The following is a 15,488-nucleotide window of genomic DNA, read 5'->3' on the forward strand; positions in this document are numbered from 1 at the left end:
TTCTACTCACTTCCTCTCTAATCCAGCGCTATGTCCAGCTCTGTACCGGAATAGTCACTGCTCCCCACGCCGGGACTGCGTTTGTGGGGAGCAGTGACCATTCATTCTCACTAATAGCACGCACACTTTAGCTGCAGCACTTCTCCTGCTGCGCTCGGCTGTCAGTGTGCCTGCTATTAAAGTCCATGAATATTCACCACTCCCATGGAGCACACTGTTAGCTCTCAATTCCAGCCATCTTCGGTGCCACTGCGCTCTTCTGATACTGCTGCAGCAATGGGGAGCACACTGTTCTAGTCAGTGGAGTGATAAAGCCGCTGATCTGAACTGTCAATCAAGTAGGAACATACCGTTCCCCAGCAAGCCGTATGCCCTTAGGCAGGGGAGCAATGCGTTCCTGTTCAAGAAGATTCGAACAACCCTATAAGTTTAATACCGTGAACCATTCCTTAGGGTTGTGACAGTCTGAGCTAAAATAACAATACAAGTAGTGTGTGTGTATTGTAATTAATTAAATCCGTTGTCTAATGTTTTAACAAAAAAATTAGATATTTTAAAGTATAAAATATTTGCTTTCTCAGGCTGCTCTGCCATTTACCCATAATGTGGATCTACAGTGGTTGGTGGATTGGAACGCTGTCCTTGTCAATAGCCATTACGATGTAAAAAGCCCTTCTCATGTGTGGATATTTGCACAATCTGTAAAGGATCCCTGGGTTCTCTGCCTTTTCACATTTCTTAAGCAAGAACACTTACCAAAACATTGCCCTACCGCGCTCAGCTATGCGTGGCCCTATGCTTTCACAAGACTGCAGCTGCTAATGCCATTGGTGGACCCCAAGTAAGTAGGATACATTTGTATTGTACGTATTTTATTAAACTGATGTTTTACCAAATATAAGATAATATCTAGATTGTGGGTAAAGGATGTAGTAACAAAAAATCTAAGCAATTTGTTATCCTCCATATATTGCAGTCATGATATTATACAGCACTGTGTACTTACAGTTGATAATTTTCCCTTTCTACCCAGTTAATTCTTCTCTTTTCCATTAGGTCTATGACATCACGTGATTAACAGACTAGTTGAATCCTTTTAAGGTCTATGTAGAAACAAGAAGTCCATTTTCCCTGCGTGAGTCACCAGTCACTGCAAAAGTTCCTGGTAGGGTAGAGGAGGGGGGCAGCTGGGTCAGGAGTTGAAGATGAAGGGAAAGGAGACTTCCTGTTTCTGCATAGAGCAAAGAAAAGAGAAGAATTAGCTGGGTAGAAAGGCAAAATGAGCAATTGTAAGTACACAGTGCTCTATAGTATGATGATTTTTATATACTAACAGGATAAAAACTTTGGGAGTGCTTCTTTAATATGGCAATAAGAGAAGGTTATTGAGCGTTGTACTCTTTGTAGTAAGTAGAATTGTAGTTGCATGATATATTGTGTTTTTTTACAGTGAGTAGGTTACAGATAAAAAAGGACCTTTTGCCAATTTCTTTTATTTATTTTTGTAAATTTACTTGATTTACTTTTTTTTTTTTATTAACTTCTCTGGTGTGCCAAAGTATTTGGCACCTAATTAGTTATTTTTTAAGTCAAGTCCAAGTGGCTGTTTTCAGATAGCAGCTCATGCAGGGAGAAGAAGTACACGCTCCCAGTGATAGCAACTCATACAGGGAGTAGAAGTGCATGCCCCCAGTGACAGCAACTCATACAGGGAGAAGAAGTACACGCCCCGAGTGACAGCAACTCATACAGGGAGAAGTAGTACACGCCCCCAGTGACAGCAACTCATACAGGGAGTAGAAGTACACGCCCCCAGTGACAGCAACTCATACAGGGAGAAGAAGTACATGCCCCCAGTGACAGCAACTCATACAGGGCGAAGAAGTACACGCCCCCAGTGACAGCAACTCATACAGGGAGAAGAAGTACACGACCCCAGTGATAGCAACTCATACAGGGAGAAGTAGTTCACGTCCCCAGTGACAGCAACTCATACAGGGAGAAGAAGTACACGACCCCAGTGATAGCAACTCATACAGGGAGAAGTAGTACACGTCCCCAGTGATAGCAACTCATACAGGGAGAAGAAGTACACGCCCCCAGTGACAGCAACTCATACAGGGAGAAGAAGTACATGCCCCCAGTGACAGCAACTCATACAGGGAGAAGTAGTACACGTCCCCAGTGATAGCAACTCATACAGGGAGAAGAAGTACACGCCCCCCAGTGATAGCAACTCATGCAGAGAGAATAAGTACATGCCCCCAGTGACAGCAACTCATACAGGGAGAAGTAGTACACGCCCCCAGTGACAGCAACTCATACAGGGAGAAGTAGTACACGCCCCCAGTGATAGCAACTCATACAGGGAGAAGAAGTACACACCCCCAGTGACAGCAACTCATACAGGGAGAAGAAGTACACGCCCCCAGTGACAGCAACTCATACAGGGAGAAGTAGTACACGTCCCCAGTGATAGCAACTCATACAGGGAGAAGTAGTACACGCCCCCAGTGATAGCAACTCATACAGAGAGAATAAATACATGCCCCCAGTGACAGCAACTCATACAGGGAGAAGTAGTACACGCCCCCAGTGACAGCAACTCATACAGGGAGAAGTAGTACACGCCCCCAGTGACAGCAACTCATACAGGGAGAAGTAGTACACGCCCCCAGTGATAGCAACTCATACAGGGAGAAGAAGTACACACCCCCAGTGATGGCAACTCATACAGGGAGAAGTAGTACACGCCCCAAGTGATAGCAGCTCATACAGGGAGAAGTAGTACACACCCCCAGTGATAGCAACTCATACAGGGAGAAGTAGTACACGCCCCCAGTGATAGCAACTCATACAGGGAGAAGTAGTACACGCCCCCAGTGATAGCAACTCATACAGGGAGAAGTAGTACACGCACCCAGTGGTAGCAACTCATACAGGGAGAAGTAGTACACGTCCCCAGTGATAGCAACTCATACAGGGAGAAGTAGTACATGCCTCCAGTGATGGCAGCTCATACAGGCAGAAGTAGTACATGCCTCCAGTGATAGCAACTCGTACAGGGAGAAGAAGTACATGCCCCCAGTGATAGCAACTCATAAAGGGAAAAGTATATGACAGCAACTCATACAAGGAGAAGTGCACCCCCCCGTTGATAGGAAGTCACACTGGGAGTAGAAGTACACTCCCCAAGTAAAACACCCACTTGGAGTTAACTAAAATTAACTCATTAGATGCCAAACTTTAATGGCTTATACAGTGGGTACGGAAAGTATTCAGACCCCTTTAAATTTTTCACTCTGTTTCATTGCAGCCATTTGGTAAATTCTAAAAAGTTCATTTTTTACTCATTAAAGTACACTCTGCACCCCATCTTGACTGAAAAAAACAGAAATGTAGACATTTTTGCAAATTTATTAAAAAAGAAAAACTGAAATATCACATGGTCATAAGTATTCAGACCCTTTGCTCAGTATTGAGTAGAAGCACCCTTTTGAGATAGTACAGCCATGAGTCTTCTTGGGAATGATGCAAAAAGTTTTTTCACACCTGGATTTGGGGTCCTCTGCCATTCTTCCTTGCAGATCCTCTCCAGTTCTGTCAGGTTGGATGGTGAACGTTGGTGGGCAGCCATTTTCATGTCTCTCCAGAGATGCTCAATTGGGTTTAGGTCTGGGTTCTTGCTGGGCCAGTCAAGAATGGTCACAGAGTTGTTCTGAAGCCACTCCTTTGTTATTTTAGCTGTGTGCTTAGGGTCATTGTCTTGTTGGAAGGTGAACCTTCGGCCAAGTCTTAGGTCCAGAGCACTCTGGAAGAGGTTTTCATCCACAATATCTCTGTACTTGGCCGCATTCATGTTTCTTTCAATTGCAACCAGTCATCTGTCCCTGCAGCTGAAAAACACCCCCATAGCATGATGCTGCCACCACCATGTTTCACTGTTGGGATTGTATTTGGCAGATGATGAGCAGTGCCTGGTTTTCTCCACACATATTGCTTAGAATTATCACCAAAAAGTTCTATGTTCGTCTCATCAGACCAGAGAATCTTATTTCTCATAGTCTGGGAGTCCTTCATGTGTTTTTGAGCAAACTCTATGCCGGCTTTCATATGTCTTGCACTGAGGAGAGGCTTCCGTTGGGCCACTCTGCCATTCATTCCCGACTGGTGAAGGGCTGCAGTGATAGTTGACTTTGTGGAACTTTCTCCCATCTCCTTACTGCATCTCTGAAGATCAGCCACAGTGATCTTGGGGTTCTTCTTTACCTCTCTCACCAAGGCTCTTCTCCCACGATTGCTCAGTTTGGCTGGACGGCCAGGTCTAGGAAGACTTCTGGTGCTCCCAAACTTCTTCCATTTAAGGATTATGGAGACCACTGTGCTCTTAGGAATCTTGAGTAATGCAGAAATTCTTTTGTAACCTTGGCCAGATCTGTGCCTTGCCACAATTCTGTCTCTGAGCTCCTTGGGCAGTTCCTTTGAGTTCATGATTCTCATTTGGGCTGACATGCACTGTGAGCTGTGAAGTCTTATATAGACAGGTGTGTGCCTTTCCAAATCAAGTCCTATCAGTTTAATTAAACACAGCTGGACTCCAATAAAGGAGTAGAGCCATCTCAAGGAGGATCACAAGGAAATGGACAACATGTGACTTAAATATGAGTGTCTGAGCAAAGGGTCTGAATACTTATGACCATGTGATATTTCAGTTTTTCTTTTTTAATAAATCTGCAAAATTTTCTACATTTGTTTTTTTCAGTCAAGAAGGGGAGCAGAGTGTACTTTTAATGAGAAAAAAATGAACTTTTTAGAATTTACCAAATGGCTGCAATGAAACAAAAAGTGAAAAATTTAAAGGGGTCTGAATACTTTCCGTACCCACTGTATTTTTGCAACAGAGAGGTGAAATTAAAAAAAAGTTCTATACCGCTCTGCAGCCACTAGAAATATTTGGCGAAAGGTCCTCAAAAGCTTGCATTTAAATCTAGTAAGGCAAAAAATGTATTGTACAAATTTGGCATAAATGTTGGTGAAGGTTAAGGTATGAGTCCTGCAAAGTATCCTCATCTATTCTCTGCTCTCAACTCAATGTAAATTTTTAGCCTTGTGTTAAAGAACTTCTTCCTACAGGAAAACCCTATTATGACCTATCCACAGAATACGTGATAAGGGAATACGTGATAGGTCAAGGTCCAACTGCTGGGACCCCACCGATGGCCAGAACAAGGAATTTTTATTCTTTGCTCCATTTTCTATGGGACTGCCGGGCGCTGTACTCTGCTTTCTCCAGTATTCCCACACGGAATGATGGGGTTAAAAGTATCCCCCTTCAGGCAATCATGGGGGTTCTACCGGTCGGATCTCCACCGATTTTAGAAGTTATCATCTGTCCTATGGATAGGTGGGAAGCCAGTGATCGTACATTTACCATCTACCCTTGGCACAGGTTATATATGTTGTTTATTGGACAACCCCTTTAATTCTATTGTGGTAGACATGATGTGTAGGCAGGAGAAAAGTTGGGTTCTTTCGCGATATTTGGGCCGCTTAGTATGGAGCACAAAAACAACAAAGGTGTAATACCGCTAGATATTCTTGACGAAAAGCTAATTATAAAAATTTTGTTTCATCGTTTCCAGAATAGAAGAATACCAGAACATTTAAATAATTTCATTGTATTATTACAAAGATAATGTCTTTTGTTGGGTCTCATTAGGCAGATTTGTCTTTATTTGTAGCTCCGTTCATGTACTGATTTGTTCTGGAGATTTCCATTAAAATTGCTGACACGCTGTGAAATGTAATAATTGTTACTGCAGTGTAGAGGCGTACTGTGGAGTTTAGTGTGGTCTTCAGAGAAATTACCTTTTATACAGTGCAGGGTATGCCGCATCAGCAATGAGAAAACGCTGTCCGTCATTTTGAAGGTGAGGATAACCCTTTTGCTAGGAATTGGCAAAGTGAAAATGATGGTTATTACACAAAATGGAAATATACTTAGGAGTACAGAACAAGAGAAGGACTTTAGTATTCTGATTACCAGTAAGCTAAGCAGCAGTGCTCAATGTCAGGCAGCAGCTGCAAAAGCAAACTAAATTTTAGGGTGTATAAAAAGTGAGTTGACAACCTTCGATCCCAATGTATTATTACCCCTCTCTAAAACACTTATAAGGCCGCACCCTGATACAATTTTGGGCTCCAGATTTTAAAAAGGATATTGGAAAGCTAGAGTTTTTTCGAAGGCATTCTTATTTGCATAAATAAATACATGTGTGGTCAATGCAAAGAACTGGCACATGACATATTCCTTCCAAGGACGAAGGGAAATTAATTACGTGTGGAGGAAACAGGTAAATAGGAAAGGGTTCTTTACAGTTAGAGCAGTCAGACGGTGGAATGTCCAACCGTAATAGTAATGGCAGATATTTAAAAAAGGTGCTGGATTTTTTTCTCATAACAAATGGCTGTTGTGGGTTATAAATAATGGTCAGAAGAGATTGAACTAGATGGACTTAGATTAAAAAAAATACATATGTTACATTTATACTGTAGGGATATCCCGCAGTTCTGTGCAAGGTCATTCAGACCCATTAGAGTATATAATACCTTGGCCAGGTACTCTAGTGGGTATTGGGAACTAGATGTGCAGATGTTCTTGACTATGGTGATCTCATTATTTCCTCCGGTGGATTCTGTGGATGAACATTTCGGCCTGTTTTTATTTTTCTTAGTAATTATAGTGGATACAAATTGTCTCTTCTCAAGAAGAAAGAACACGGTCTCTAGTGCCACCGATTGAACAGAGCTACTCTAACTTATATACCTTTTTTTTCTCCCTCGGGAAGCATTGACGTCCTATGTCAGCTCACGGTTTCCACTTGTAGAAACGTTACCCCCTAGAGATAAGCTGCTGTATGACAAATGTCTGGCTGCCTGGTCGTAGGCCAAGTCTTTCACTTTCAGTTATTTGGAGAATTTGGACAAATCTCTGCATCTCCTCCTCTAGAAATTGATTTTAGAAATTCCTCTTGGATTTGCTCTGACATAAAAATGACCTTCTGTTTTAGACAGTCGGGGAAAGATGCCGAAACTTATTGGTTGGGCAACTGCTCCTTTGTTCCCCATCAGATTGCAGCATTTATTTTTAGAGGTCCTTAATAGCAGCAGCCTGATTGTTAAAGAGTAACTTACATTCATCAGTGAATTTGGTTCTCTAAAATCACTTCCCACTCGTATGTAATTTCACTGAGGCTTCTTTCCTGAATTTGGCATTTTTTTTGTACCTCTCGATTCTGTTTTTGCAACCTGTTTGTAAAGTTGGTCTTGTTAGCGAAGGGGGCATGACTTTTCTGTGCGTGTCTTCGTCAGGATCAAGCCCCCTTGACTAACAAGACTAGATTTGCATACAGGGTGTAAAAAGTCAGGGAGACATATCATGTGAACAGAGAGGCGCAGAAACAAAAAAAAAAACAGTATGTGTGTGAAATGTAAAGCAATTGAGCATCCTACATGTTTTTATAATCTGCCTTGTCCTATTATAGTAGCCCAATTAATGCAAAGAAAACCAGTACAGCCGGCAGCGGGGACAATTATGTTACGCTATGGAGAAACTATCTTATTCTTTGTTTTGGAGTGGCGAGACCAAGTATTATGAGTCCTGGCCACTTGCGTGCTTCTACTCCCGAGATCATGGCAACTACACCCGATGGCTCCATCAGCTACGATAACAAGGTAGGACGGATCTTGACATGCAAAAAAACATGCAGTTTAATTGCCCATTAAAAATTGGAGCTTCAAATTGGGTTCCCTTGTATAATATTTAATTTATTAGAAGCGGGAAAGTAGCATCTTGGTGGCGACTTGTCATAGTCAGCTCTGTTGAATGATCCAATGACAGGCTTGTTATTAAAGGGGTTGTCCACTACTTCGACAACCCCTTCTTAATCAGTATGTTTACGGTAAAATAACAACACTCATACTCATCTCTGATACCGGCACTTTTTCAGCGGTGTTGATATTCGGCCTCCCGAGGCTCACGTGACATTGTCACGCAAGCCCTGCTCCTAACCAGTGCTGGATTCACTCTCCCCTCCTTTGAACGAATCAAACATTAATAAGAAGTGTCAGAGCTGCGTCTGGCCGCTTCTTTCCTATTGATGTCTGATACATCCGAAGGCAGGGTTAAGCTAGCACATTATGTCACGCAAGCCCTGGGTCAGCGACTGCCGACACACCTGCAGCAGAACTGGAGATGATTATACGAGTAAATGTTGTTATATTACCGGAGGCAAACATAGTGTTTGATAAGGGGTTGTCCGAGTAGTGGACAACCCCTTTTACTATTAAACTGGGACATACATACATACTCTCATGTGGCTTGTCCGAGCATGCGTATGTTCTGAAAAGGGAGATTTCAAGGCTGAATTCAAATGTCCTTGAAACATGGACCCAATATGGACCATTGTGTCCAGACCAGTTGTAGGTCACCTGTCCTGTAATTAACAGCCTCCTATATCCCTGAGTTCGGGTCTGTAGACTCAGACTGTCTAGACATCGGTCTGTACTTGGAACATATATTTGCCCTTCTATAGGTACAAAAGGATTTTCCCTGACATCTGACAGTGGGGAACGTTGGGACACCACCATGCACAATAGATAGTCATCTGCTTCTGCCAAAATCTAATCTAATATGCATGGCCACGTTTAGATCAGGAAAGATGTCTACCTGTGATGGTCAACCAATAACTAAATACATACATGAAATTACTGGAGCTTTTCTTATTTTCTAGATCATTGGAACCCCTTCCGTTGGTGTTCTTCTCAAACAACTAGTTCCTCTGATGAGACTGGAGAGTATAGAAATTACAGAGTCCCTTGTGCTGGGCTTTGGGAGGACAAATGCGTTGATCTTCAGGTATGACAGATGTGTGAACTCTACACAAAATATATTTGTCTACTACATCTTGATCATATGCTATGTTCTATGGGTTTACTGTAGGCCTTATAAGAAAACTCAAAATCATGGGGTCTACAAGGCTTCGTACTGCCATATTACGCCATTTAGTGTACAGGAGGCCTTATTTCTAAAGTTTTCAGTCACTCGCAAATCCAAAAACTTGATGCTACAACCCTTAGTTTTATAAGTTATTGTACTCAGCTGATCGTCTGATTAAAAGGGAATCTGTCACCAGATTTTTGCTACCCCATCTGAGTGTAGCATGATGTAGGGACAGAGATCCTGTTTTGATAAAGATCAACCAGTTCTCTGAATGCAGAGCTCTGTATAACCCCGCCCACACCACTGATTGGCAGCTTCCTGCCTATGCACAGTGTATACTGAAAACTACCAATCAGTGGTGGGGGGCGGGGTCATACAGAGCTCATAAATGTGAACTACATGTCAGCAGTTTTGTAGTTCTCTAGTGAATCTCCTGCTGATAAAACAGTGATTTTATCAAACCTATAGTAAGCAGCCCAGTAAGTGACATATCGCTGGAATCAGGGTCTCTGTCTCTGCATCCAGCTGCTCTCAGATTAGGTGGCGAAAACTTGGCGACAGGTTCTATTTAATAGATACTGGGCTGTCTAAAGTTCATGGATTCTTTTTAGCTCTGTTTAATATACAGCTGCTTAGTTTGATTTCATAGTATAACACTATAATATCTTGAATGGGAGCTAAAAAAATATGGCGTCGGCAAGTATGAACCGGCGTTTAGCTGGTGCAATCATCAAACAGGCTGCGGCGCTTGCATGCGCTCTGCAGCCTCTTCAAACAGCTGATATTTGGACCCCCAATGATCTAAATCTCAAGGATAAACCCTCAGTTTTATAAGGCTGGATAACCCCTTTAATGTATTTTATTGCTTTAAACATGTACCTGCACCCTACTTTCACAGTATTCTCAGGCCATGTTCACACACTAGAGAAATGTTGAAGATTTAGGTGTGGATTCCATGTCTACATCTTGAAAAATCACTTTGCAGTGAACGGGAGAAAATGGGGTCGTTTATACTCCATTCATATGAAATGGATAAAATGTGATCTGAATGTTTAGGATATTACTTTGCCAAATTTCTGTCATATTCAAGGTCAAAAGTAATCACCTACTGTCCTGTTAAATGAAAGCACAGTGGAAATGAGCTGGGCTGGGATAAGAATAGGCATGCTAGTTATTAATATTTGTTACTTGTATGGGATTAGAAGATCGCGGATGTTTTTTTTCCCCTGTTTGCTTGTTTTTTGGAAACTTCAGCTCACCTGTTGAAAAGGAATGAGTTGCAATACCACATGCAACCAGTACACAAAGGTGGCACTGTAAATGGGAAAAATGCGTGTTTAACTAACTCCGTTGTTTAGTGAAGAGCGAGGATCCAGATTATAGAAATAGTTATCTATTCTGTCTTGATGTTTGGTTAAAATGTAAAAAAATCCTGTTTTTACAGGGAATTGGTTGAAGAACTTCATCCTTTAATGAAAGAAGCCTTAGAACGAAGACCAGAGGTTAGTCCAAAAAAAAACAATTAATGCGATAATAATGCTGTATCCCACTTTTTAGGGTCGGCACACTCGGACTCCTCACTGGATGGTATAAAAGGCGCGACCCCATCTTGTATATTTATGGCATATCTACATTTATTAAGATTTTACCAATTCTCCATATTCTTGGCAGAACAAGAAACGGAGAGAACGACGAGACCTGCTGAGGCTGCAGCTGTTAAGGATATTTGAGTTATTGGCTGATGCGGGCGTCATAAGTGATAAGTAAGTCGTAACGTCTACATTAATCTATATGAAGTCTCCTCTACGGCATGCAATTTTTTTTATATATATATTTTTAATTTTTTTAAGCACTAATGGAGCCTTAGAAAGAGACACCTTAGCTCTTGGTGCATTGTTTTTGGAGTACGTGGACCTTACACGGATGCTTCTGGAAGCTGAAAATGACAAGGAAGTTGAAATTCTTAAAGATATCCGAGCCCACTTCAGTGCCATGATTGCCAACCTGATCCAGTGTGTGCCAGGTATGGCTGTGGTTTGGAGGGTGGGGGTACTTATCGATGACTTAATTCTGTCCTACAATCAACACATCTTTTCAAAGCCATCTTACCAATAAGATTCTGCTCTTACATCCATCTTTTTAATGATTTCTGTCAATCTAAAATGAATATTGAAATAGCTGGGAAAATAGTATTATTAAAGGGGTTGTCCACTACTTAGACAACTTCTTCTCAATCCCCTATTTCCCCCATAGTAAAATAACACCTATACTCACCTCCGGTGTTTGCACCATTCCAGCGGCGTCGGCACTGGCTCTCCCGGGGATTATGTGACATTATTATGTCACATGGTCCCTGTGGCCAATCAGCGCTGGCATCACTCTCCCCGCCTTAGAACAAATCGATAAATCCGGAGGAAGTGAGAGCTGCGGCTGCTTTCTCTGGATGTCAAATATTTCCATAGGAGAGGAGAGTGAAGCCAGTGCTGATTGGCCTTAGGGATTATGTTATGCGAACCCCGGGAGAGCTAGTGGCGACACTGCTGGAATGGCGCTAGCACCATAGGGGGAGTATGAGTGTTGCTATTTAACAGGGGGGGGGTCATAGGGATTCAGAAGGGGTTGTTCAAGTAATGGACAACCCCTTTAATGATATTGTATCATTTTGTGTACAAATCCTGTGTAGTCTGATCCCTTTAAGAAGAGACCGAAAAACATTAATGTAATTAGCTAGACTTTGTGTCATAAATTGTAAGAATTTAACACCTTTTATAAAAGGGTTTTTTCAAGTGTTTTTTTGTTTGCTTTTTATTATTCTAGTTCACCACCGGAGATTTTTGTTCCCGCAGCAAAGCTTGCGGCACCACCTGTTCATCCTGTTCAGTCAGTGGGCCGGGCCCTTCAGCATTATGTTCACTCCTCTGGACCGTTACAGCGATCGAAACCATCAGATCACAAGATACCAATACTGTGCACTAAAGGTGAATTCAACGCCGCACCTCCTAAATCTCGTTCCAGTTTCTATTTGGGGAATTATTTATTTCAGTTTTTTGATACGAAGTGTGAATTTTGATATTTGGTAAAATTATTCGTGATGTCGATATAGTATCTGCGGGTTTCTATATAGAACTTGGCCCACGAGCAATATTTATTGCTTATCCACACACACTTTTGCTTCCTCCCCTGCCCAGGAGCTGTGGTATGATCAGACCATGTTCCTGCACGGTCAGACACAGCCATTACACTGTACACAGCAGGGGCACATTTATAAGATTATCTCAGCACAGGAACATTTTATTTAAACACATCCAATTGTGGAAATTATTATTATTCCAAGATCTATTGATTAAAATGAACTTTGTTCATGGGAAAAAAATCTTTAAAGTCAAATGGTCATAACATTCCTTATATCACATCCAAGTTACCATTTTCTACAAACATACTTAGTTCTTTTTCTGTGTATCTGGCCAGGCAATGTCCGCTGTTCTTTGCTGTGGTCCAGTCTTTGACAATGTGGGCTTGTCTCCTGATGGATATCTTTACAAATGGTTGGACAACATCCTGGCCTGTCAGGACATGCGGGTAAGTAATCCTGATCCTGTACATGAGCAATGGCAGATTGTTGTGCAGATGATTTTTATTGTATATCCAGGTCCCTCTCACTATTATCTGAGTATATGGATATACATTTGTCTCCTGAGGAGCATGAAGTCACGTCCTCTTGTTTATTCATGAATTATAGGGCAGTTCCTGAATTAATTCACTTTTTGCCATGTTTTTCTGTTTCTAGGTTCACCAGCTTGGCTCTGAAGTGGTCGTGTTGTTACTTGAACTCAACCCGGATCAAATTAATCTCTTTAACTGGGCCATTGATCGCTGCTACACGGGATCCTATCAGCTGGCCTCCGGGTGCTTCAAGGCTATCGCTACGGTTTGTGGAAACAGGTATCACAATAGCATGCAGAAAATATTACTGAAAATATTGCATATAATGGGTACATCATTCCTAGGGCTTTTCCTACTATTGAGCCAAAGATTCAGTTCACTGCCACAGCCCTGAATCTAAATATACTGTGCAGTGGCCCCTATCCCCAGAGTACATGCCTGTGGAGTATGTCTATAGTCACCATATTTTGTTTTTCCCATGGAATGAATGGCTATAGTAATTGTATAGATTTCCCAATCATGGACCGTGGCTAGGATATTCTAAAAGATGCTTACCTCCCAACATGTCCCCATACATTACATTCTCCCACACACAGTATGATGCCCCCACATTATTTTTCCCCATACAGTCTGATGCCCCCCAAACAGCTCTGCTACATCAGTGTGCCCCATTGAGCCCTGCTACACCAATGTGCGCACGGCCAGCCCTGCCACCCCAGCGTGCACGCGCGGCTAGCCCTGCCACCCCAGCGTTCGCGCACGGCCAGCCCTGCCACCCCAGCGTTCGCGCACGGCCAGCCCTGCCACCCCAGCGTGGAAGGGTAAAGATGAGTTGGTTGCATGTCAAGGGACATACAGGGAGCTGACATGTGGGTAAGGAATGAGGCAATGCAGAATCTCGAAGAAATAACACCCACTGGTCTATGTCTTAGCCCCGTTGAATGAGTAAAAGTTGCAAACTGGCTCTAGAGGTACAAATCCCAGTATGTCCTGTGAGCTGAGATTTCTGACCAATAACCTAACTCCACCCATATAGGATGTGACTCTATACTGATGCATTTTATAGCAATTTTGCACCTCTGTATGGATCTAATTGCTTTTCACCTTGCATTGTCCCTGAAGAGAAAATTCACTTTAATGTTCTTTTCAGCCTGACCTGTCTCTGTCTCCGTCTGTGCCTGTGCTGTTGAGGCCGGGGTGGATTGTTACAGACCAGGGTCAGGCTGCCATTTGGGAAGCTGATTATTTGGATTTCCCAGTGACTGAGCGTTCGGAGAGTCACAGGGAGCTAATCTGCCTCAGCTGACTCCACTCATCACCGGCTCCTAGAAGGCAGCCTGTCCAGCTATTAATACGCTGGAGGAATAATATTATTTCATGCCGTAAAATTCTCATCGGGTACAAATAACGTAAAAGTCTCAGCAATACAGTTCCCATAATAAGTCACAAGTGCTGCGCACACGGCCGTCATCCACAGGTGTCCAGATATTTAGTGCCGTTTTCTCTTTTTTCCATCAGAAGACTTTTTTTTTTTTTTCTACAAGTGGGAAAACATTTAGGCTGTGTTCACATGCAGCATTCTTGTAGTGTTTTTTTTCTTCTTGCTGTGGTTTTATTTTAATGCAAATTAAAAGCTGCATTTTACAGCACCTGCTAAAGGTACGATGTCTCAGAAATCTCAGGCATACACTTGTTTTTTTATTATTCCTGACTGAATTTAAGAACTGCAGCGTTTTTGAAATCTGCAGCTTGTCAAGTCTTTTGGTATTTTTGCAGCTTTTTTTTTTCTCCCAGAGAAAGTGGATGAGTAAGTGAAAAAACACTGCAAAAAGCGCATTTTTCGTTGCATTTTGATGAATAAAACTAACTTTATTACACATGTACTGTAGACAAAGTACAAATGTAATCCGCACCACAAAAATGCCAAGAAAACTCACCGTTTTTACTGCAGAAAAAAAAAACGCAGCAGTTTTTTTAAGAACAAAAAAACAAAAACCCCTGTGCTTTACTCCCTCCCTCCTTGGATCCACCGCTGAGTCTCCGCCACTTCTACCAACAATGTTTTTCCACTCACTCTTTATAGGTCCAGCCCCGAGTCTCCGCTGCTGCTCTCAGTGTCTATTATTGTCTGCAGCACTAATGTCATGCAACCAATTAGTGAGCTCAGGAGCTCTGCCCAAGCCGATGGCCTAATCCACTTGGAGCTGCTGAGCTCACTGATTGTCTGCAGTGCCGACCATGTGACTTCGGCGCTGCAGACAATAATAGACACTGAGACCAGCAGCGGAGACTCGGCACTGGACCTAGAGAGAGTGAGCGTAAAATCATTGTGTGGGGTTTTTTTTGGTTGTTTGTTTTAAACTGTGCCAGAGATTTTATGAAAATGGAAAACCCCTTTAAAATATATATTATCCTTCCGTGACAAAGATGGTTCTAGATCTCACTGACATCTTCTTTCCATATGCCCTGTGTGTCATTTGTTTGGGTGTCATATAACATCACATTGTATGGCTGGCAATTTATTTATTTTTGATTTATTTTACTCACTTATGTAGCGCCATTAGTCTCTCAGCTTTACAGACGTTATCATCACTGTCCCCATTGGGGCTCACAATCTAGATTCCCTATCAGTATGTCTTTGGAATGTGGGAGGAAACCGGAGAAGCCGGAGGAAACCCACGCAAACACGGAGAGAACATACAAACTCCTTGCAGATGTTGTCCTTGGTGGGATTTGACTCCACCCCAGACCCCAGCACTGCAAAGCAACAGTGCTGCTAACCACTGAGTCACCTTGCTGCCCATGGCAATAATATTTTACGATG

At 42.4% G+C, this 15,488-nt stretch overlaps 1 protein-coding gene across 8 annotated transcripts in view; it reads left to right on the plus strand.

Moving 5' to 3' along the window:
• Positions 1-15,488, plus strand: part of FRY (FRY microtubule binding protein) — a 444,805-nt gene that overhangs the window by 333,647 nt on the left and 95,670 nt on the right. For all 8 annotated transcript variants that reach the window (XM_073662506.1, XM_073662507.1, XM_073662508.1 and 5 more), the window contains 9 exons: positions 582-841; positions 7,545-7,734; positions 8,793-8,917; positions 10,446-10,503; positions 10,673-10,764; positions 10,852-11,024; positions 11,819-11,979; positions 12,470-12,580; positions 12,789-12,943. In XM_073662506.1, coding sequence (XP_073518607.1) covers positions 582-841; positions 7,545-7,734; positions 8,793-8,917; positions 10,446-10,503; positions 10,673-10,764; positions 10,852-11,024; positions 11,819-11,979; positions 12,470-12,580; positions 12,789-12,943 — 1,325 coding nt within the window. The remainder of the gene's footprint in view (positions 1-581; positions 842-7,544; positions 7,735-8,792; positions 8,918-10,445; positions 10,504-10,672; positions 10,765-10,851; positions 11,025-11,818; positions 11,980-12,469; positions 12,581-12,788; positions 12,944-15,488) is intronic.

The sequence above is a fragment of the Phyllobates terribilis genome, unplaced genomic scaffold (genome assembly GCF_046119375.1).
Source record: "Phyllobates terribilis strain yellow unplaced genomic scaffold, ASM4611937v1 Scaffold_2__4_contigs__length_985480577, whole genome shotgun sequence".
NCBI lineage: Eukaryota > Metazoa > Chordata > Amphibia > Anura > Dendrobatidae > Phyllobates > Phyllobates terribilis.